The following is a 24,661-nucleotide window of genomic DNA, read 5'->3' on the forward strand; positions in this document are numbered from 1 at the left end:
GTATTTTTGCCAGCCAAGGTGTTTTTATTGCTGCTCAGGGCGCCCCACCCCAGCGCCCTTCACCCTCCGTGACCGGAGTGTGAAGTGTGCATGAGGAGCAATGGCGCACAGCTGCAGTGCTGTGCGCTACCTTGGTGAAGACTGATGTCTTCTGCCGCCGTTTTTCCGGACCTCTTCTTGCTTCTGGCTCTGTAAGGGGGACGGCGGCGCGGCTCCGGGACCGAACACCAAGGACTGGGCCTGCGGTCGATCCCTCTGGAGCTAATGGTGTCCAGTAGCCTAAGAAGCCCAATCCGGCTGCAAGCAGGCGAGTTCGCTTCTTCTCCCCTTAGTCCCTCGCTGCAGTGAGCCTGTTGCCAGCAGGTCTCACTGAAAATAAAAAACCTAAATCTATACTTTCTTTCTAAGGGCTCAGGAGAGCCCCTAGTGTGCATCCAACCTCGGCCGGGCACGAAATCTGAGGCTTGGAGGAGGGTCATAGTGGGAGGAGCCAGTGCACACCAGGTAGTCAAATCTTTCTAGAGTGCCCAGCCTCCTTCGGAGCCCGCTATTCCCCATGGTCCTTACGGAGTTCCCAGCATCCACTAGGACGTTAGAGAAAATAAGAATTTACTTACCGATAATTCTATTTCTCATAGTCCGTAGTGGATGCTGGGGACTCCGAAAGGACCATGGGGAATAGCGGCTCCGCAGGAGACTGGGCACAAAAGTAAAAAGCTTTAGGACTACCTGGTGTGCACTGGCTCCTCCCCCTATGACCCTCCTCCAAGCCTCAGTTAGGATACTGTGCCCGGACGAGCGTACACAATAAGGAAGGATTTTGAATCCTGGGTAAGACTCATACCAGCCACACCAATCACACCGTACAACTTGTGATCTGAACCCAGTTAACAGTATGATAACAGAAGGAGCCTCTGAAAAGATGGCTCACAACAACAACCCGATTTTTGTAACAATAACTATGTACAAGTAATGCAGACAATCCGCACTTGGGATGGGCGCCCAGCATCCACTACGGACTATGAGAAATAGAATTATCGGTAAGTAAATTCTTATTTTCTCTAACGTCCTAGTGGATGCTGGGGACTCCGAAAGGACCATGGGGATTATACCAAAGCTCCCAAACGGGCGGGAGAGTGCGGATGACTCTGCAGCACCGAATGAGAGAACTCCAGGTCCTCCTCAGCCAGGTTATCAAATTTGTAGAATTTAGCAAACGTGTTTGCCCCTGACCAAGTAGCTGCTCGGCAAAGTTGTAAAGCCGAGACCCCTCGGGCAGCCGCCCAAGATGAGCCCACCTTCCTTGTGGAATGGGCATTTACAGATTTTGGCTGTGGCAGGCCTGCCACAGAATGTGCAAGCTGAATTGTACTACAAATCCAACGAGCAATCGTCTTAGAAGCAGGAGCACCCAGCTTGTTGGGTGCATACAGGATAAACAGCGAGTCAGATTTTCTGACTCCAGCGTCCTGGAAAGATATATTTTCAGGGCCCTGACTACGTCCAGCAACTTGGAATCCTCCAAGTCCCTAGTAGCCGCAGGCACCACAATAGGCTGGTTTAAGTGAAATGCTGAAACCACCTTAGGGAGAAATTGAGGACGAGTCCTCAATTCTGCCCTGTCCGTATGAAAAATTAGGTAAGGGCTTTTATAGGATAAAGCCGCCAATTCTGATACACGCCTGGCTGAAGCCAGGGCTAACAGCATTACCACTTTCCATGTGAGATATTTTAAGTCCACAGTGGTGAGTGGTTCAAACCAATGTGATTTTAGGAATCCCAAAACTACATTGAGATCCCAAGGTGCCACTGGAGGCACAAAAGGAGGCTGTATATGCAGTACTCCCTTGACAAACGTCTGAACTTCAGGAACAGAAGCTAGTTCTTTTTGGAAGAATATTGACAGGGCCGAAATTTGAACCTTAATGGACCCTAATTTGAGGCCCATAGATAGTCCTGTTTGCAGGAAATGCAGGAATCGACCCAGTTGAAATTCCTCTGTAGGGGCCTTCCTGGCCTCGCACCACGCAGCATATTTACGCCAAATACGGTGATAATGTTGTACGGTTACATCCTTCCTGGCTTTGATCAGGGTAGGGATGACTTCATCCGGAATGCCTTTTTCCTTCAGGATCCGGCGTTCAACCGCCATGCCGTCAAACGCAGCCGCGGTAAGTCTTGGAACAGACATGGTCCCTGCTGGAGCAGGTCCTTTCTTAGAGGTAGAGGCCACGGGTCTTCCGTGAGCATCTCTTGAATTTCCGGGTACCAAGTCCTTCTTGGCCAATCCGGAGCCACGAGTATAGTCTTTACTCCTCTCCTTCTTATGATTCTCAGTACTTTTGGTATGAGAGGAAGAGGGAACACATACACCGACTGGTACACCCACGGTGTTACCAGAGCGTCCACAGCTATTGCCTGAGGGTCCCTTGACCTGGCGCAATATCTGTCCAGTTTTTTGTTGAGGCAGGACGCCATCATGTCCACCTTTGGTTTTTCCCAACGGTTCACAATCATGTGGAAGACTTCTGGGTGAAGTCCCCACTCCCCCGGGTGAAGATCGTGTCTGCTGAGGAAGTCTGCTTCCCAGTTGTCCATTCCCGGAATGAACACTGCTGACAGTGCTATCACATGATTTTCCGCCCAGCGAAGAATCCTTGCCACTTCCATCATTGCCCTCCTGCTTCTTGTGCCGCCCTGTCTGTTTACGTGGGCGACTGCCGTGATGTTGTCCGACTGTATCAACACCGGCTGACCCTGTAGCAGAGGTCTTGCCTGACTTAGGGCATTGTAAATGGCCCTTAGTTCCAGGATATTTATGTGAAGTGACGATTTCATGCTTGACCACAAGCCCTGGAAATTTCTTCCCTGTGTGACTGCTCCCCAGCCTCTCAGGCTGGCATCCGTGGTCACCAGGACCCAATCCTGAATGCCGAATCTGCGGCCCTCTAGGAGATGAGCACTCTAACCACCACAGGAGAGACACCCTTGTCCTTGGAGACAGGGTTATCCGCTGATGCATTTGAAGATGCGATCCGGACCCTTTGTCCAGCAGATCCCACTGAAAAGTTCTTGCGTGGAATCTGCCGAATGGAATCGCTTCGTAAGAAGCCACCATCTTTCCCAGGACCCTTGTGCATTGATGTACTGACACTTGGCCTGGTCTTAGGAGGTTCCTGACTAGGTCGGATAACTCCCTGGCTTTCTCTTCCGGGAGAAACACCTTTTTCTGTACTGTGTCCAGAATCATCCCTAGGAACAGCAGACGTGTCGTCGGAATCAGCTGCGATTTTGGAATATTTAGAATCCATCCGTGCTGTCGTAGTACTACTTGAGATAGTGCTACTCCGACCTCTAACTGTTCTCTGGACCTTGCCCTTATCAGGAGATCGTCCAAGTAAGGGATAATTAAGACGCCTTTTCTTTGAAGAAGAATCATCATTTCGGCCATTACCTTGGTAAAGACCCGGGGTGCCGTGGACAATCCAAACGGCAGCGTCTGAAACTGATAGTGACAGTTCTGTACCACAAACCTGAGGTACCCTTGGTGAGAAGGGCAAATTGGGACATGGAGGTAAGCATCCTTGATGTCCAGCGACACCATATAGTCCCCTTCTTCCAGGTTCGCTATCACTGCTCTGAGTGACTCCATCTTGAACTTGAACCTTTGTATGTAAGTGTTCAAGGATTTCAGATTTAAAATGGGTCTCACCGAGCCGTCCGGCTTCGGTACCACAAACAGCGTGGAATAATACCCCTTTCCCTGCTGTAGGAGGGGTACCTTGATTATCACCTGCTGGGAATACAGCTTGTGAATGGCTTCCAATACCGCCCCCCTGTCGGGGGGAGACGTTGGTAAAGCAGACTTCAGGAACCGGCGAGGGGGAGACGTCTCGAATTCCAATTTGTACCCCTGAGATACTACCTGCAGGATCCAGGGGTCCACTTGCGAGTGAGCCCACTGCGCGCTGAAATTCTTGAGACGGGCCCCCACCGTGCCTGAGTCCGCTTGTAAGGCCCCAGCGTCATGCTGAGGACTTGGCAGAAGCGGGGGAGGGCTTCTGCTCGTGGGAAGAGGCTGTCTGCTGCAGTCTTTTTCCCCTTCCTCTGCCCCGGGGCAGATATGAGTGGCCTTTTGCCCGCTTGCCCTTATGGGGACGAAAGGACTGAGCCTGAAAAGACGGTATCTTTTTCTGCTGCGAGGTGACTTGGGGTAAAAAGGTGGATTTCCCAGCCGTTGCCACCAGGTCCGATAGACCGACCCCAAATAACTCCTCCCCTTTATACGGCAATACTTCCATATGCCGTTTGGAATCCGCATCCCCTGACCACTGTCGCGTCCATAATCCTCTTCTGGCAGAAATGGACATCGCACTTACTCTTGATGCCAGAGAGCAAATATCCCTCTGTGCATCTCTCATATATAGAAATGCATCCTTTAAATGCTCTATAGTCAATAATATATTGTCCCTGTCCAGGGTATCAATATTTTCAGTCAGGGAATCCGACCAAGCCACCCCAGCACTGCACATCCAGGCTGAGGCGATTGCTGGTCGCAGTATAATACCAGTATGTGTGTATATACTTTTTAGGATATTTTCCAGCTTCCTATCAGCTGGTTCCTTGAGGGCGGCCGTATCAGGAGACTGTAACGCCACTTGTTTTGATAAGCGTGTGAGCGCCTTATCTACCCTTGGGGGTGTTTCCCAACGTGCCCTAACCTCTGGCGGGAAAGGGTATAATGCCAATAACTTTTTAGAAATTAGCAGTTTTTTATCGGGGGAAACCCACGCTTCATCACACACCTCATTTAATTCATCTGATTCGGGAAAAAATAAGAATTTACTCACCGGTATTTCTATTTCTCGTAGTCCGTAGTGGATGCTGGGAACTCAGTAAGGACCATGGGGAATAGCGGGCTCCGAAGGAGGCTGGGCACTCTAGAAAGATCTTAGACTACCTGGTGTGCACTGGCTCCTCCCACTATGACCCTCCTCCAAGCCTCAGTTAGGTACTGTGCCCGGACGAGCGTACACAATAAGGAAGGATTTTGAATCCCGGGTAAGACTCATACCAGCCACACCAATCACACCGTACAACTCGTGATATGAAACACAGTTAACAGTATGAAACAATAGAGCCTCTCAACAGATGGCTCAACAATAACCCGATTTAGTTAACCATAACTATGTACAAGTATTGCAGATAAACCGCACTTGGGATGGGCGCCCAGCATCCACTACGGACTACGAGAAATAGAATTACCGGTGAGTAAATTCTTATTTTCTCTAACGTCCTAGTGGATGCTGGGAACTCCGTAAGGACCATGGGGATTATACCAAAGCTCCCAAACGGGCGGGAGAGTGCGGATGACTCTGTAGCACTGAATGAGAGAACTCCAGGTCCTCCTCAGCCACGGTATCAAATTTGTAGAATTTTTGCAAACGTGTTTGCCCCTGACCAAGTAGCTGCTCGGCAAAATTGTAAAGCCGAGACCTCTCGGGCAGCCGCCCAAGATGAGCCCACCTTCCTTGTGGAATGGGCATTGACAGATTTTGGCTGTGGCAGGCCTGCCACAGTATGTGCAAGCTGAATTGTACTACAAATCCAACGAGCAATAGTCTGCTTAGAAGCAGGAGCACCCAGCTTGTTAGGTGCATATAGGATAAACAGCGAGTCAGATTTTCTGACTCTAGCCGTTCTGGAAACATATTTTCAGTGCCCTGACAACGTCTAGCAACTTGGAGTCCTCCAAGTCCCTAGTAGCCTAGGCACCACAATAGGCTGGTTCAGGTGAAACGCTGACACCACCTTTGGGAGAAACTGGGGACGAGTCCTCAATTCTGCCCTATCCATATGGAAAATCAAATAAGGGCTTTTACAAGACAAAGCCGCCAACTTTGATACTCGCCTGGCAGAAGCCAAGGCCAATAACATAACCACCTTCCACGTGAGATATTTCAGATCCACGGTTTTTAGTGGTTCAAACCAATGTGATTTTAAGAAACTCAACACCACGTTGAGATCCCAAGGTGCCACAGGAGGCACAAACGGGGGCTGACTCTGCAGCACTCCTTTTATAAATGTCTGAACTTCAGGTACTGAAGCTAGTTCTTTTTGAAAGAAAATCGACAGAGCCGAGATCTGTACCTTAATGGAACCCAATTTAAGGCCCATAGTCACTCCTGCTTGCAGGAAATGCAGAAATCGACCTAGTTGAAATTCCTCTGTTGGGGCCCTTTCGACCTCACACCATGCAACATATTTTCGCCATATGCGGTGATAATGAGTTGCTGTAACCTCTTTCCTGGCTTTAGTAAGCGTAGGAATGACTTCCTCCGGAATGCCCTTTTCCTTCAGGATCCGGCGTTCAACCGCCATGCCGACAAACGCAGCCGCGGTAAGTCTTGGAACAGACAGGGCCCCTGCTGCCGCAGGTCCTGTCTGAGTGGCAGAGGCCATGGGTCCTCTGATATAAATTCTTGAAGTTCTGGGTACCAAGCTCTTCTTGGCCATCCACGAGTATCGTTCTTACTCCTCGCCTTCTTATTATTCTCAGTACCTTTGGTATGAGAGGCAGAGGGGAGAACACATAAACCGACTGGTACACCCACGGTGTTACCAGAGCGTCCATAGCTATCGCCTGAGGGTCCCTTGACCCGGTGCAATATCTTTTATAGCTTTTTGTTGAGGCGGGACGCCATCATGTCCACCTGTGGCCTTTCCCAATGGTGTACAATCCTATTGGAAGACTTCTGGAGGAAGTCCCCATTCTCCCGGGTGGAGGTCGTGTCTGTTGAGAAGATCTGCTTCCCAGTTGTCCACTCCGGGAATGAACACTGCTGACAGTGCTAACACATGATTTTCCGCCTATCGGAGAATCCTTGTGGCTTCTGCCATCGCCATCCTGCTTCTTGTGCCGCCCTGTTGGTTTACATGGGCGACTGCCGTGATGTTGTCTGATTGGATCAGTACCGGCTGGTTTTGAAGCAGAGGCCTTGCCGGCCTCAGGGCATTGTAAATGGCCCTCAGGTCCAGAATATTTATGTGTAGGGAAATAACCTGACTTGACCAAAGTCCCTGGAAATTTCTTCCCTGTGTGACTGCCTCCCAGCCTCAAAGACTGGAATCCATGGTCACTAGGACCTAGTCCTGTATGCCGAACCTGCGGCCCTCTTGAAGATGGGCACTCTGCAGCCACCACAGTAGAGATACCCTGGTCCTTGGAGACAGGGTTATCAGCCTATGCATCGGAAGATGCGATCCGGACCACTTGTCCAACAGGTCCCTCTGAAAAGTTCTTGTATGGAACCTGCCTAATTGGATTGCTTCGTAGGAAGCTACCATTTTTCCCAGGACTCGCGTGCAATGATGCACCGCTACCTATTTTGGCTTCAGGAGGTCTCTGACTAGAGATGACAACTCCTTGGCTTTCTCCTCCGGGAGAAACACTATTTCTGGTTTATGTCCAGAACCATCCCCAGGAACAGTAGACGTGTCATAGGAACCAGCTGTGACTTTGGACTGTTTAGAATCCAACCATGCTGTTGTAGCACTTTCCAAAATAGTGCTACCCCGACTACCAACTGCTCCTTGGACCTCGCCCTTATAACGAGATTGTCCAAGTACGGGATAATTACAACTCCCTTTTTTTTTTGAAGGAGTATCAACATATCGGCCATTACCTTGATAAAACACCCTCGGTGCCATGTACAGTCCAAACGGCAGTGTCTGGACTTGGTAATGGTAATCCTGTACCACAAATCTGAAGTACTCCTGGCGAGGATGGTAAATGGGGACATGCAGGTAAGCATCCTTGATGTCCCAGGATACCATGTAATCCCCCTCGTCCAGGCTTGGAATAACCGCCCTGAGCGATTCCATCTTGAACTTGAATTTTTGTGTTCAAGGATTTTAAATATAAAATGGGTCACACCGAACCATGCGGTTTCGGTACCCCAACCCGTGTGGAATAGTAACCCCGTCCTTGTTGAAGTAGGGGCACCTTGAGTATTACCTGCTGGGAATACCGCTTATTAATTGCCTCTAGCACAGCCTCCCTGCCTGAGGGAGTTGTCAGCAAGGCATATTTTAGGAAACGGCTGGGGGGAGACATCTCGAATTCCAGCTTGTACCCCTGAAATACTACTTGAAAGAAACAGGGATCCACCTGTGAGCGAGCCCACTAATTGCGGAAATTTTTGAGACGGCCCCCCCACCGTACCTGGCTACACCTGTGGAGCACCCGCGTCATGGTGTGGCCTCACAGGAGGCGGGGGAAGAATCTTGATTCTGGGAACAGGCTGACTGGTGCAGCTTTTTTCCCTCTACCCTTGTCTCTGTACAGAAAGGAAGCGCCATTTGACCCGCTTGCTTTTCTGAAGCCGAAAGGACTGTACCTTTGTCTGTGAGGAAACCTGAGGTAAAATTATTTCTTCCCAGCAGTTGCTGTGGATACGAGGTCCCAGAGACCATCCCCAAATAATTCCTCAACCTTATAAGGCTCTCTATGCGCTTTTTAAGTCAGCATCACCTGTCCAGTGACAGGTCTCTAATACCCTCCTGACAGAATGGACATTACATTTATTTTGTATGCCAGCCGGCAAAATATCCCTCTGTGCATCCCCCATATATAAGACGACGTCTTTAATATGTTTTTATGTTTTCCAACTAGTATCCCTGTTTGACAGGGTCACCGACCACGCTGCAGCAGCACTATCTGCAGGTCTCAGTCTAGTACCTGAGTGTGTAAATACAGACTTCAGGATAGCCTCCTGTTTTTTATCAACAGGTACCTATTAAAGTGGCCGTATCCTAAGACGGCAGTGCCACCTTTTTTGACAAACGTGTGAGCGCCTTATCCACCCTAGGGGATATCTCCCAGCGTAACTTATCCACCTGGCGGGAAAGGGTACGCCATCAGTAACTTTTTATAAATTACCAGTTTCTTAACGGGGGAACCCACGCTTTCACACACTTCATTTATTCATCTGATGGGGGAACAAAACACTGCCTGTTTTTTCTCCCCAAACCTAAAACCCATTTTTAGAGGTGCTTGGGTTAAAGTCAGAAATGTATAACACATTTTTTATTGCCGGGATCACGTCACGGATGTTCCTAGTGGATTGTGTATATGTCTCCACCTTGTCGACACTGGAGTCAGACTCCGTGTCGACATCTGTGTCTGCCATCTGAGAGAGCGGGCGTTTTTGAGCCCCTGATGGCCTTTGAGACGCCTGGGCAGGCGCGGGCTGCGAAGCCGGCTGTTACGTCATCCACCCTTTTATGTAAGGAGTTGACACTGTCGGTTAATACCTTTCACCTATCCATCCACTCTGGTGTCGGCCCCACAGGGGGCGACATCACATATATCGGCCTCTGTTCTGTCACCATATAAGCCTCCTCATTCAACATGTCGACACAGCCGTACCGACACACCGCAGACACACAGGGAATGCTCTAAACGAGGACAGGACCCACAAAAGCCCTTTGGGGGGACAGAGTAAGAGTATGCCAGCACACACCAGAGCGCGATATATATATATATATATATATATATATATATATATATATATATATATATATACATACATACATATACATACACATACATACACACACACACACACACACACACAGGGACTAACTGAGTTATGTCCCTAATAGCTTTTATATACTGTATACAGTGCCAATTTTAATGCCCCCCCTCTCTTTTCCCTCTTACTGTACTGTAGAATTGCAGGGAAGAGCCAGGGAGCTTCCCTCCAGCCGAGCTGTGAGGGAAAAATGGCGCCAGTGTGCTGAGGAGATAGGCTCCGCCCCTTTTTCGCGGCCTATTCTCCCGTTTTTTATGGAATTCTGGCAGGGGTATTTACCTCATATATAGCCCCTGGGGCCATATATTGAGGTATTTTAGCCAGCCAAGGTGTTTTTATTGCTGCCTCAGGGCGCCCCCCCCCAGCGCCCTGCACCCTCAGTGACCGGAGTGTGAAGTGTGTGAGAGGAGCAATGGCGCACAGCTGCAGTGCTGTGCGCTACCTTGGTGAAGACAGAGTCTTCATGCCGCCGATTTTCCGGACCATCTTCTTACTTCTGGCTCTGTAAGGGGGACGGCGGCGCGGCTCCGGGACCGAACATCAAGGCTGGGCCTGCGGTCGATCCCTCTGGAGCTAATGGTGTCCAGTAGCCTAAGAAGCCCAATCCGGCTGCAAGCAGGCGAGTTCGCTTCTTCTCCCCTTAGTCCCTCGCTGCAGTGAGCCTGTTGCCAGCAGGTCTCACTGAAAATAGGATTTTGGTACTTACCAGGTAAATCCTTTTCTTTGAATCCATAGGGGGCACTGGAGTACTCTTGGGATATGGACGGGCTTCCGCAGGAAACAGCACTGAATATTCAAATTAGTAACACTCCACCCCTCCATATCCCTGAGCACTTACTCAGTGTTTTTTACTGAGCCGAACAGGAATTAAGAGAGGTTAATAATGGAGTATTACATATAACATAACTGACAATAACGAAGTTAACACATAACGTTACTGACAACTAACAGTTGACACCCTAACCAGCACTTGTAACTTGAACCAGCCGGTGAAAGTGTGTTACCATAAGATCCTCAGAACTAACCACAAGTAGGTAAAACTGCTCTGGGTGGGCGTCCAGTGCCCCCTATGGATTCAAAGAAAAGGATTTACCTGGTAAGTACCAAAATCCTATTTTCTTTATCATCCACTAGGGGTCACTGGAGTACTCTTGGGACGTACCAAAGCTTCCCCCGTGGGCGGGAGAGCTGTTTGGCACTTGTAAAACTAGGCGGCCAAAGCTAGATGCTGATGCCGCAAAAGTATCAAACTTGTAAAAGCGCACAAACGTGTGCACGGAAGACCATGTAGCCGCCCGGCAAAGCTGCGTCGCAGAAGCCCCACGACCAGCTGCCCATGAAGTTCCCACAGAACGTGTGGAATGAGCGGTTACTGACGTAGGCGGTTGTAACCTAGCATGAAGGTAAGCCTGGCGTATGGTCAGTTTTATCCATCTGGATAAAGTTTGTTTAGATGCTGGCCAACCCATCTTGGCAGCATCATAGAGAACAAATAACGTATCCGTCTTACGAACTGAAGACGTTCGGGATACATAAACGCGTAATGCGCGAACCACATCCAGAGTTCCAGAATGTGCTGTCAACACAGGAACTACTATTGGTTGATTGATGTGAAAAGATGACACTACCTTTGGTAAGAAGGCGGGATTCGTCCGAAGTTCCGCTCTGTCATCATGAAACACCAAATACGGTGGCTTGCATGACAAGGCACCCAAATCCGAAACACGCCTTGCGGGAGCTAAGGCTAAGAGAAAAATGGTTTTCCAAGTGAGAAACTTTATATCCACTTGTTGTAAGGGTTCAAAATATGAAGACTGTAAGAACTCCAAAACCAGATTCAAGTCCCATGGCGCTGTAGGTGGTATGAATGGAGGCTGTACCCTGAGTACACCTTGGAGAAAAGTGCGTATAGACGGCAATAGAGCCAATCGTCTTTGAAAGTAAATTGACAAAGCAGATACCTGCACCTTTAGTGTAGATAAACGCAATCCTCCATCTAAGCCGGTTTGTAGAAACAACAAAAGGCGGCATAACTTGAAAGCGGATGTCGGAAATTTCCGAGCTTCACACCAACCTATATAGGCACGCCATATTCTGTAATAATGAGCTGCCGTAACCGGCTTTCTAGCTCGTAACATGGTTGTTATAACTGAATCTGGAATGCCCTCTCTTCTTAAGAGGGCGGTCTCAACAGCCACCCCGTCAAACGCAGCCGCGCTAAATCGGGGTAAAGAAACGGACCCTGTTGTAACAGGTCTGGACGTATCGGGAGCGGCCACGGATCGTCTGCGAGTAATCCTCGAAGATCCGAGAACCAAGCTCTCCGAGGCCAATGAGGCGCCACTAGTATGACTGTGAGCGACTCTTTTGATCCGTTTTAGCACCAGAGGGAGCAGCGGAAACGGTGGAAACAGATACACAAGACTGTACGGCCACGCGACAGTGAGAGCATCCACCGCGACTGCCTTTGGATCTCTTGTTCTGGACACATACTGGGGCGTTTGATGATTGTGTCGAGATGCCATCAGGTCCACCTGAGGATAACCCCATCGCTGAACCAACATGTGAAACACTTCTGGATTTAATGACCATTCGCCTGGGTGAAAATCCCGACGACTGAGATAATCCGCTTCCCAGTTGTCCACTCCCGGAATGAACACGGCCGACAATATCACCTGGTGGCATTCCGCCCAATTGAGGATTCGAGCTACTTCCCGCATTGCCATGCGGCTTCTCGTTCCTCCTTGTTTGTTGATGTATGCGACCGCCGTCGCATTGTCTGACTGCACTTGGACAGGCTGAGAGCGAATCATGTGCACTGCTTGTCGTAGCGCATTGTAAATTGCGCGGAGTTCTAGAACATTTATAGACAGCAATTTCTCGTGATCCGCCCAGAGACCCTGGAGCTGACAATTTTGAATTACCGCTCCCCAACCTCTGAGACTGGCGTCCGTAGTTAGAATTATCCAATTGCAAACTCCGAACCGTCTTCCTGCGGTTAAATTGTGTTCCTTGAGCCACCATAGCAGAGAAACTCTTGCTATTGGTGACAACCTCACTCTGTGGTGAATCTGTAGATGCGAGCCCGACCACTGGGCAAGCACGTTCAGCTGAAATGGACGAGAGTGAAATCTTCCGAACTGAAGCGCCTCGAAAGCTGCCACCATTGTGCCTAACAGGCGAATGCACAAGTGTACCGACACTGTGCGTGGTTTGAGTACTAATTGTACTAGATGGCGTAGCATTTGTACTTTTTGTTGTGGTAGGTAAATCCTTTGATTGACCGTATCGAGAATCATACCTAGGAACTGAAGGCGTTGAGACGGAATCAGATGTGATTTCTTGAAATTTACAATCCAACCGTGGTGAACCAGTACATTGTAAGTTAGCAGCGCATGTTGGGTAAGTATCTGTGGAGACGGAGCTTTGATGAGCAGATCGTCTAAATACGGAACTATTGTCACTCCCAGGGATCTGAGGTGAGCTATCATCACAGACATTACTTTGGTGAATACCCGAGGCGCTGATGACAGGCCAAACGGCAGAGCCTGAAACTGGTAATGGTTCTGGCGTATTGCAAATCGTAAGAATTTCTGATGAGGCTGCCAAATTGGAATGTGTAAGTACGCATCCTTGAGGTCTAGCGCAATCATAAATTCCTTGGTCTCTAACCCCGCAATCACCGACCGTAGAGACTCCATTTTGAATCTGTAGTAAGTTACGTACTGATTGAGGCCCTTTAAGTTCAATATTGGTCTGACTGAGCCATCCGGCTTCGGGACCACAAATAGACTTGAATAATAACCCTGACCCTGTTGGTGTACAGGGACCGGAATCAACACTGCCGAATCCAGTAAGGACTGAATGGCAATTTGCAAAACTGTCCTCTTGTCGTCCGACAGAGGCAAGCCTGTCTTGAAAAACCGCAGAGGCGGCAGACAGTCGAACTCTATTTTGTAACCTTTTAACACTAAATTGCGAATCCAGCCCTCCGCGGATGTGTGGAACCACGCCCCATGGAACGTCTGAAGGCGTGCTCCCACAGTTGGAGAACCGAGATGGGCTGGTAGGCCGTCATGCCACTGGCTTGTCGGTAACCTTAGCGTCTTGGCGAGTTGTGTTGGTTTGATGGAAACCACGTCCTCGACCACGTCTAGCAGGCGTGGCTGATCCTCTGCCACGTCCTCGAAAGGGCTGAGATCTAAAGGATTTGAACGAAGGTCCAGCGTACCTTCTTCTTGGCGCAGGTGGAGGCACTGGTAAGAACACAGACTTACCTCCCGTAGCCTCCTTAATCCATGCGTCCAATTCTGGACCAAACAACTTCTTGCCATCGTAAGGCAACGCCTCTATACTTCGTTTGACCTCTGCCTCCGCTTGATAAGTACGCAGGTAGAGTGCTCTTCGTGCCGTAACTAGCGAAGATGAAATACGAGAAGTGAGCTGACAGACGTCAGTAGACGCTGTACAGAGATACTCTACAGCCTCAATCATTTGATTTACCTGAATTATCAGGTTTTCGTCATGTAAAGCAGATGTGAGTTCTGTAAGCCATATTATGAGCGCCTTAGTGACCCAAATGCCAACCAATCCAGGTCTTAGCATCACACCTGCTGCTACATACATGCTTTTTAGCATAGTTTCTATCTTGCGATCTGAAGGATCTTTAAGCGTAGTAGCTGATGGCACTGGTATGGTTAATTTCTTGGTAAGCTTTGACACTGAAGAATCAACTATTGGTGGATTCTCCCATGTACACGTTACCGAGTCTGGAAACGGATAACTAGACTTAAATCTGCGAGGTATAGAAAACCGTTTATCTGGATTCTGTCTTGTTTCTACCAACATCTGATTTAGAGAATCCGACACAGGAAAACTTACTGGCGTCTTCCGTCGTTTAGTAAATACGACCTGATCATTGGTGAGAGGCTGCTCAGCTTCAGGAAACCTTAGCGACTGCCGTACCGCTCTGATGAGATCATCAATGCCGGAACTGTTAACATCCTCGCCATCTGACTCCACTTCGCCCTCCTCCCCCTTATCGTGTTCCGTGAGGTCTGGGATGGAATCGTCAGAATGCAACATAGCAGACACTGGAAAATCATAAGACATATGAAAATTATCCCGTTTGCCCAAAATGGATTTGGACCGTACGCAAGGCTGAGACGCCTCCGGTAGTTCTGGCGGTCTCACCCTAGACTCAGATCTTAACGTTTCTCGCTCCAGACGAGCAGCGGTCATTTCTGTCTGAAATTTCTCCAGTACATTTACTAACATACCCCACGGAGGGTCCGGTGAGGAAATTGGTTGCAAAACCGGAGCAGAAATGGTATTCTGAACGGAATCCACAAAACATACGTTACATGTGGTAGATGCATCCGGTAACACACTGCCACATACTTTGCAAATATGCTTTTTAGTTTTTGCTGGTGCCTTACTCATGGCGACAGACAATACAATACACAAAAAACAGACACCTGCACGACTCAGTAAAATAGCAATAAGGTGGCTCTGTATATATATCTGGCCCAGTGCAATACACGTGGCCAGTACTAAGAAATTTGATCCCAAATTCCCACTAACACCCCTGCGCCTTCCGGTGGTGTAGAGATGTAAGGCAGGAACGTTCTGGAATCACAGCAGGAAAACACAGGAAGCATGTTAAAAATGTCTGCCCTGCTAACTTATACATATAATCACCGTGCTGGTACAACTTTCACTGATTATACTGTAACAATCTCCTCTGCTGCTGCAGTATTTCTCTGCGACATTATTATTGTCCCCCCTGTAATGGCTGCCTGCTCTTTTAGCTTATTACAGCGGCAGCGCAGCGTGTGGGCCCCCAGCGGGTATCGTAGAGCGCTATGTGCCTCGTGTGTCCCAGCGGTGGCCTCGTGTATAATAGCGGCGTCAGCTAATCAAGGTAGCGCTGCGGCGGGCGGCGGCCTGTAAGAATCGATCAGCGGTGCCTGCACGGAGGTCTGTGGCCGAACGTGCGGGCGCCTGAGCGGGGAGAGCCGCGGTGCCCGCACGGAGGTCTGTGGCCGACCGTGCGGGCGCCTGAACGGGGAGAGCCGCGGTGCCTGCACGGAGGTCTGTGGCCGACCGTGCGGGCGCCTGAGCGGGGAGAACCGCGGTCGAACGTCTGAGCGGGGAGAGCCGCGGTACCTGCCGGAGGCTGAGAGGGGAGAGCCGCGTAACAATCCCTCTGCCGTCACCAAGCACTATGTCCCCACACGTCGGGGCGGCAGCGGGAGCTGACCGCCCCGTTTCACATACCTTACTCCCGCAGACGTGCGGAGGCTCCGACGGGGCTTTTCAGTAAGCGCCGGCTAGCCAGTGCAGGAGGATGTGAGGGCTGTGAGGGAGCTCTTTCAGAGAGGCCCGACACGCCCGTGCTGCTATCAGCAGCTGCACGATCCCTGACCCTGCCTTTTGGAAGGGGGAAAGGGATGTGTACAAATAGTAGAAAAAATAAAAATTTCTTCAACAAAACCGTGACTTCAGGTATTAAGCTGCTACCACGTTCAGCACAGAAAAAACACTGAGTAAGTGCTCAGGGATATGGAGGGGTGGAGTGTTACTAATTTGAATATTCAGTGCTGTTTCCTGCGGAAGCCCGTCCATATCCCAAGAGTACTCCAGTGACCCCTAGTGGATGATAAAGAAAATAACAAATTCTAAGACTATAACTTTCTAAGAGCTCAGGAGAGCCCCTAGTGTGCATCCAACCTCGGCCGGGCACGAAATCTAACTGAGGCTTGGAGGAGGGTCATAGTGGGAGGAGCCAGTGCACACCAGGTAGTCTAAGATCTTTCTAGAGTGCCCAGCCTCCTTCGGAGCCCGCTATTCCCCATGGTCCTTACGGAGTTCCCAGCATCCACTAGGACGTTAGAGAAACTACGGGTAGTTTTTTCACACCCCACATAATACCCTTTTTTGTGGTACTTGTAGTATCAGAAATGTTCAAAACCTCCTTCATTGCCGTGATCATGTAACGTGTGGCCCTACTGGAAAATACGTTTGTTTCCTCACCGTCGACACTGGAGTCAGTGTCCGTATCGACCTGAGGTAACGGGCGCTTTAGAGCCCCTGACGGTGTTTGAGACGCCTGTACAGGTATTAACTGATTTGCCGGCTGTCTCATGTCGTCAACAGTCTTTTGTAAAGTGCTGACACTATCACGTAATTCTTTCCATAAGACCATCCAGTCAGGTGTCGACTCCCTAGGGGGTGACATCACTAACACAGGCAATTGCTCCGCCTCCACACCATTTTCCTCCTCATACATGTCGACACAACGTACCGACACACAGCACACACACAGGGAATGCTCTGATAGAGGACAGGACCCCACTAGCCCTTTGGGGAGACAGAGGGAGAGTTTGCCAGCACACACCAGAGCGCTATACATATACATATACATATATATATATAGGGATAACCTTATATAAGTGTTTTTCCCTAATATAGCTGCTGTATATATTTATATGCCAATTTAGTGCCCCCCCTCTCTTGTTTTACCCTGTTTCTGTAGTGCAGGACTGCAGGGGAGAGTCAGGGAGCCTTCCTCCAATGGAGCTGTGAGGAAAAAATGGCGCCAGTGTGCTGAGGAGATAGGCTCCGCCCCCTTCTCCCGCTTTTTTATGGAAAAATTGGCAGGGGTTAAATGCATCCATATAGCCCAGGAGCTATATGTGATGTATTTTTTGCCAAAAAAGGTGTTTTTATTGCGTCTCAGGGCGCCCCCCCCCCCTGCGCCCTGCACCCTCAGTGACCGGAGTGTGAAGTGTGCTGAGAGCAATGGCGCACAGCTGCGGTGCTGTGCGCTACCTTATTGAAGACAGGACGTCTTCTGCCGCCGATTTTCCGGACCTCTTCAGTCTTCTGGCTCTGTAAGGGGGCCGGCGGCGCGGCTCTAGGACCCATCCATGGCTGGGCCTGTGATCGTCCCTCTGGAGCTAATGTCCAGTAGCCTAAGAAGCCCAATCCACTCTGCACGCAGGTGAGTTCGCTTCTTCTCCCCTTAGGTGCAGTGAGCCTGTTGCCAGCAGGTCTCACTGAAAATAAAAAACCTACTTTAAACTTTTACACTAAGCAGCTCAGGAGAGCCCCTTAGCCTGCACCCGTCTCGTTCGGGCACAAAAATCTAACTGAGGCTTGGAGGAGGGTCATAGGGGGAGGAGCCAGTGCACACCAGGTAGTCCTAAAGCTTTTTACTTTTGTGCCCAGTCTCCTGCGGAGCCGCTATTCCCCATGGTCCTTTCGGAGTCCCCAGCATCCACTAGGACGTTAGAGAAATGACTTTAGGTGCTAGCAATGTAAGATAGATCCTTGTGCTGAAAGAACTAAAAAGAGCGCAAGCAATATTGTACATGACACCTGCTTTGCAAGCCGCAAATGTAAGCTGCCATTTAGTGGCATAGCCATAGAGACCTGGGCCTAGCGAACATTAATCGTGAACAAACGCCTCACTGAAGCTCTCCCCATTGCAATTAACCAAAAGGTCCACTCAACACAACTCACCTTGAGAATTTTCACCACAACTTTTTCATTATTGGTAATGTTAATGGCTTCAAAGACTTCACTGTACTTGCCCCGACCAAGTTTTCTGACCAGTTGGTAGTCATCTTGATTCCTGGAGGATTAAAATAGCAGTCGTCATTGCATTGGCAAGACATACAAGTGTAAATGCTCAGGATAGGACTTTTGTCCTGGTATACAAGCACAGTCACTATCCTGCATCTGCTCCTGGGAAGGTCTTGGACATTACCAGTTCAGGGACTCTGAAATCAGCTTAATATGACGAAAGATGTTACTGTCTGTGATGCATTTTCTGTCCATCAACACTTACCTGCAGCACTGGAAGAACCAGGATCCAAATAAAAAAAAGCAGAGAGAATGAACTGACACTACATATGTACACAAAACGGTTTCACCTAATCTGACCTGTGGTTTAACATGGCTTAGACAGCAATGAAGGACATCCAACTGTATTATACCCCTTTCACGTCGCCAATGCCGGATCCCACCCGGGAATTGGAAACTGGTCCTTCCCGGGTGGGATACAGCATTGGACCCTACAGGCTGCCTTTCCGACCCAGCAATTTGACGGGTCGGTTGCCATAGCACCAGGGGGGTGGAGCCGGGAGATGAGCTCATTCCCTACGTAGTGAACGGGTCCCATCAACCCGGGAACCCGTTCACACTGCCACTGACCCGGTATTCAACCTGGGAATAACGCGGCTTTATTCCCGGGTTGAATTACCGGGTCAGGCGACCTGGGAATTCGACCATGGCCCTTTCACACCGCACACCGACCCGGCAATATGCCGGTCGATACAGGTTTATTTGTGCGGTGTGAAAGGGGTATTACAGTACACGGATAATTTGTCTTCCTGACTACTGACATTCTGCCATTGTCGATTTGAACAGATTAGCACAGAATGCAATACAATCTACACCATTAAAAATCCTATGATAGGTTTGGGACTTTAGTCAAATGGCTTAAGAAGCACAAAGTACCATGTACATTCTACTGTAGTGTGCATATAGCAAACCTTAATATCTCTAATGGGTTATAGTTATAAAATTGGCACATTGAGGGGGAATTTAATAGTTTTTGTAACAAGCTCCCATCAAGGCAATTCAACTGTTCCACCGCCCTCGGGCATGTATGCCACATGTGCACGCCCATTAGTACAGGGTTTAGCCATGCAAAGCTGCTACACCCATCTAAAGTCCTGGCTAGTGCGCTCATACTCTCACTTGAGCGCCCACATCAGTATTTTCACACTCTTCAGCTCGCACCTCAGGAGGCTGCAAGATGAAGAAGTGTGTCCTCCTGCTGCATGCACACCCGAACAGAGCAACAATTTAATTGCTCCATCTAGTGGCAGTAAGGGGGTTTGAACAATTGAATTGACCCCATTGTGTCTATTTTGCACATTTTAAGCAATTCCTTTCACTGGCACACATAAGCCACTTAAGTGGACTTGTCCTTTTTGCAATACTTACCCCCATTCTACAACATGCGACTCATAATCCCAATACTCCCGGGGTCTGTGTGTATTCACATCCGTGTAGACACGGGCCCGGCTTGGCACAGGTCCCGACATGGCGGTCCGGTTGGCGGCCCTAGATGGACTGTGACTTTAAAGGCCCAGCACAAATAGATTGATGACCTGAGGAGTCTCACTGGAAGAAGGAAATAACAGTTACAGGGCACCCAGACACTCATAAAATAAGGGCTACTAAAAAAGAAAAAGGGAACTAACACTAAATATACTCAGGAAGATATTTGTAATGTCCCATGAACAGTTTAATTTGTTCCCTTTAAAATATTAATACCAAAAAAGACATTTTCGTGTGTTGTCCGCTGTAAATGAATTAAACCTGCAGTCCTGAAACAACTGAATAAAAGCAGGGATGAGCAAAATACTGCCCATAGGCAGTCCGCTAATTGTGTTCAGCCCTCCTCCTCCTGCCCCTTCACAAACTGCATGCAGCCCACTCCAGACTACACTGCCTCAGCGCAGCTCAGATGCGAGGGTCTAGCAAATGAAATCTGAATACCTGTGACTATATGAAACAGACAGGCTAGTGTGGCATCAGCTTACTCGCATGTGCATACAAAGCAGACTACCAGCTGACTGACAGACTTCTTGGTGCTGTGTATGTGCATGCAGACTGGAGAAATAGTCAGCAACATAAAAGGGGTGTAGTATGGTTTGCCGGCAGTCGGGGTCCCGGCAACCAGCATACCGGCGCCGGAATCCCGACCGCCGGCATACTGACAGCTGGGCGAGCTCAAATGAGCCCCTTGCGGGCTCGCTACACGTGCCACACTATCTATTCTCCCTCCAGGGGGGTCATGGACCCCCAAGAGGGAGAAAAGATGTCGGTATGCTGGTCGCCGGACCCCAACCGCAAGCAACCTGAAGACTACCCCATAAAAGAGCAGCTTCATTTTCCCCCACATATGGGCTCCCATAGTCAGTAAGGCAAGTGCAGAAAACGTGATCAGAGTAGAGTACATTATGACTTCCTTAAAGCTTAATTCAGTGTAAATACTGCGAGGTCCTTAAAATATTTTTGCAAACAAAAAATAAATAAAATGGTGGAGTTTATGTACCTAGTTTTGCCACCGTTCAGATGCTTAGAGTGTCTGGAAATGTGATACTATGCAAATATGGCATATCCTACCAATCTTAACAAATGCAAAATAAACAAATGGGTCTTACAATAAGAACCATTACAATTTTATTCATCTGTAGTTTAAGTACAAAAATTTTTACGTGGCCAGCAACATACTAAAACTTAAAATAATTGCCCACCACAGGTCTAAAGCGAGGACATCTAAAAGGTGACCCAGCAAGACAAAACTGAAGACTTATAGGGGCCAATTCAATTGTTTTTGCGTCTTTAGCAATGGGCGTCTATCAGAGATATTCAATTGTTGCCCATTGCTGGTTAAGGCTTCTGTCAGCTCCGGGTTTAGCCGCACAAAGCAGCTAAACCTGTCTACAAACTTTAACATTTTTTCTCTCTGAGGCTGCGAGAAAGAAAATGTGACTGCCGTGGCTAATGGGCATATATCTGAGCAACAACTTTATAGTGCCGACAGTTGCCCACTCCTTTAGATGGCCAGCAGGGTCACAATTATTTTTGTAACATTTTTTATAATTTCATATTTGTGGAATCATACTTTGAGCATGATTCAATTCAATGACCGTTAAATAGCGCCAGGATTTAGCTACCAGGGTTATTCAATACAGCGCAGTGGTAAGTCAGAGAATGCCCATTCTCCGGACTAAACAGGGTGTTTTATCGGAAGCGACGCTGTTTACGCTACGCTAAGGGCAGAAATCAGCATCGCACCAGCATTTTTGTCAGAATTCTTCTTGCACCCCTCAGGGCGAGAAGAAATCCCGTTGTTGGGTGTCACAGGGCGTAGTATTGAATAGTCCTGGGAGCTAATTCCCAGCACTGTTCAACTGTCATCGAATTGAATTGTGCCCTTTGTTACAACAATTTCATGGAATGAAACAGTATTACAAAAGCAAATATTTCTGTGGATAGAACTATTTGAATATAAATACCGCTTTCAGAGAGCAAATGTAGAGTCGCACCCAGGATTTGTACACGGGTCATTCCTGGGTGCAACTCGGCTAGACCCCTTTCAGACAGCTGGCCCGACCCGACTTATCGGGTTGGTAACGTCACCGCGTCCAGAGGTGACGCTTGGAGGGGAGATGATCTCCAGGCACCGCCTCTTCATATGGTGTGAACGGGTTTCTGGTCGCATTGACCCGGCTTACCCGTTCACACAGCACCGCGAGCTGGGTTTAACCCATTATCAACCCTGCTTGTACCAGAGTTGACGTCCAGGTTGATCAACTCGGATTATTTCAACTGACCCCTTTCATACTGTGCCACAACCCGGCTTGCTGCGCTTTCACGTACAATAATAAGAACAAGCTACAGAAACGAAATATTAAACAAATGTTATTTAGTCCAAACCGTAGTACCCTGAAAGTGCAGTACCATGACCCTTCATCCTGAAATAACAATGAAACCACTATGCTGTAGAGATGTGCAGTTCGATCCTTCAGAAATCCATATCCACCTGAAATTTGTGGATCTGAACCAAACCCCAAACAGAGCCCCAGTTTGGATTTCTAGCGTTACGGATTTCAGATTTCTAATTGCAAAAACTACATGATGATTTTAGCTGTTTGTCAATATTTATCAATGAATAACAATTTAACCAAACCAAAACACTTAAGGGTGGTTTTGCCAAAACACGATAATGAATTAGAAGCAGAATCAAAACATGGGGTCTGCACACATCTCTAATATGTAGCGGATCACAGAACCCTGCAGTACTGTCCGCCAATTAAGCAGTAACTTCACATTGCCACAGGGTCTGCATTGCAAAACAAATCAATATACTGATGAGCCTTCCTACACATACGCATGGACAAATACAAGTCCTGCACACTGGACAGTAGCCCTGAAACAGACTGCCTCAGTCCACAAAAATCAGACATAGGGGGTCATTCTGACCCAATCGCTCGCTGTAGTTTATCGCAGCGGTGCGATCGGGTCAGAACTGCGCAATGCCAGACGGCCTGATTGACAGGCCGAGGTGGTCCCTGGGTGGCGGGGGCTCGGAACGGCGGCGTTTGGCTGCCGTTTCGTGGGCGTGGTCTGGCCAACGCAGGCGTGGCCAAACCAAACGGGGGACGGGCCGCAGCAGCTGCGGCCGGGGAGCGATTAGTAGCTCCCGGCCAGCATGCTAAAGCTGCGCTGGCCGGGAGCTACTCTTGAAGTGCAAAGGCATCGCCGCTGTGCGATCCCTTTGCACTTCTGCAGGGGGGGCGGCGGCACAGACATGCGGGGCGGACTAGCCCTGTGCTGGGCGTCCCCTCGCATGTCAGTGTGAATGATCGTAGTTGTGCTAAATTTAGCACGGCTACGATCATCTCGGAATGACCCCCATGGTGTAGCCAAGACCAGGTCATTTTTCATTAAGTTTATGTTTAAAAAAATAAATAATGCAGAAGTTATGCCAATAATATGTTCACTACTACATGGTGCAAGAGCTAGATTCAAAGCAAAGTGATGCAAGAAACACACAATGCACAGTATATGGGAGAGACACATTAACGACTTTGGGGTCGATTCCATTCGGCAACTTATGAATAGCGCCGGGAATTAGCTCCCGACGCTATTCAATTCAGCTCCAGTTAAGTCGGCGATGGCCCGTTCTCGCCGACTAAACAGGTTGAATTGTCGGGAGAACAGGCATTCTCCGACTTAACTCCCCAGCGCGAGGCTGATTCCCGACAGAATCAGCCTCGCGCCGGCCGCGAGGCAGCACTTTTGCCGGGTTTCTTCTCTCATCCCCCGGGGATGAGAAAAGAATTCCCGACAATTGCGGGTCACTAGCAGCTGAATTTAATAGCGTCGGGAGCTAATTCCCGGCGCTATTCATAAGTTGCCGAATTGAATCGACCCCTTTGTATTTTCATAGCAATAATTTTCATTATCAATGTAACCAACACATTAATTTATCTTGCTCCTCCCATTATAGTTCAGGTTTTAATGATATTCAGGTTTGAACACAGACTGCTGAATTAAAAAGATTGAGTTACTTATTAAACCTGTGCTCAAGAAGGGATAGCATTAAAACCAGGACTATTTGGGGTCTTCAAGGACACAGTTTGGGAAGTACTCCATTAGAATGAAGACACATAGGCAATGACACATAGGCAATTTATAACCCATATAATCCTTGAATAGCCTTTGATGAAAATTACTTCTATAATATAATTTAAAGGTCTGTTCAATTAGGGGCAATTCAATTGTTTTGGCCGTCCATTTTTCCTGCCTAAACAATTCAATTGTGTTTGGGTGCCCATGCAACTCGCCTCCAAACAAACAGGGTTTAGCTACGTAAAACTGCTAAACCCGTCTAAAGCTGTGCTTTGGACAACGAAAGTGCCGATGTATCACATTTCTTCTCGCACTTCAGGAGGCTGCAAGAAGATTGTCAGTCCCGTGGCTACAGGGCATCTAAATGCAGCAACAATTGCATTGCTCTGTTTTGCATCCCATAGTGGTAGCACGGGTTAAAACAATTGAATCGACCCCCATAAATGTATTGGCTATTAAGGATATTATAAGACTCAGACGGGTTTAAGTACATTTGCACTCTCCTGTCACTATAGATGGGATATCAGGCGCGATAGAACAATTGAATACCGCCTAAATTGTTCATCATCATCTGCAAAGTGCATGCCATCTAATTGTGTTTCTTATCAAAACAGTGTTATCTGAAAACATAATGTAAAGTCTCCTGCCAACAATATATAAATAGAAAGACACTTATTTCCCAGAGACATTCACAGGCATCTTGCCCAATAAAACTCAAGTGACTCACCACTACAGGTACCAAAACTAGACTAATGCTGGCCATAAGTTTAAAACTCACCAACAGACCAGTTATCTGACATGCACATAACATCCAATATACTTGCCATACACAGTCAGGTAACTGG

At 48.5% G+C, this 24,661-nt stretch overlaps 1 protein-coding gene across 4 annotated transcripts in view; it reads right to left on the reverse strand.

The window, feature by feature from the left end:
• CSNK2A1 (casein kinase 2 alpha 1) overlaps positions 1 to 24,661 on the reverse strand; it is a 50,281-nt gene that overhangs the window by 19,688 nt on the left and 5,932 nt on the right. For all 4 annotated transcript variants that reach the window (XM_063959115.1, XM_063959118.1, XM_063959117.1 and 1 more), the window contains exons 2-3: positions 19,614 to 19,793; positions 18,123 to 18,234 (exon numbers count right to left, since the gene is read on the reverse strand). In XM_063959115.1, the coding sequence (XP_063815185.1) occupies positions 18,123 to 18,234; positions 19,614 to 19,714 (213 nt within the window). In that variant the 5' untranslated portion in view covers positions 19,715 to 19,793. The remainder of the gene's footprint in view (positions 1 to 18,122; positions 18,235 to 19,613; positions 19,794 to 24,661) is intronic.

Source organism: Pseudophryne corroboree, chromosome 3, assembly GCF_028390025.1.
Source record: "Pseudophryne corroboree isolate aPseCor3 chromosome 3, aPseCor3.hap2, whole genome shotgun sequence".
Taxonomy (NCBI): domain Eukaryota; kingdom Metazoa; phylum Chordata; class Amphibia; order Anura; family Myobatrachidae; genus Pseudophryne; species Pseudophryne corroboree.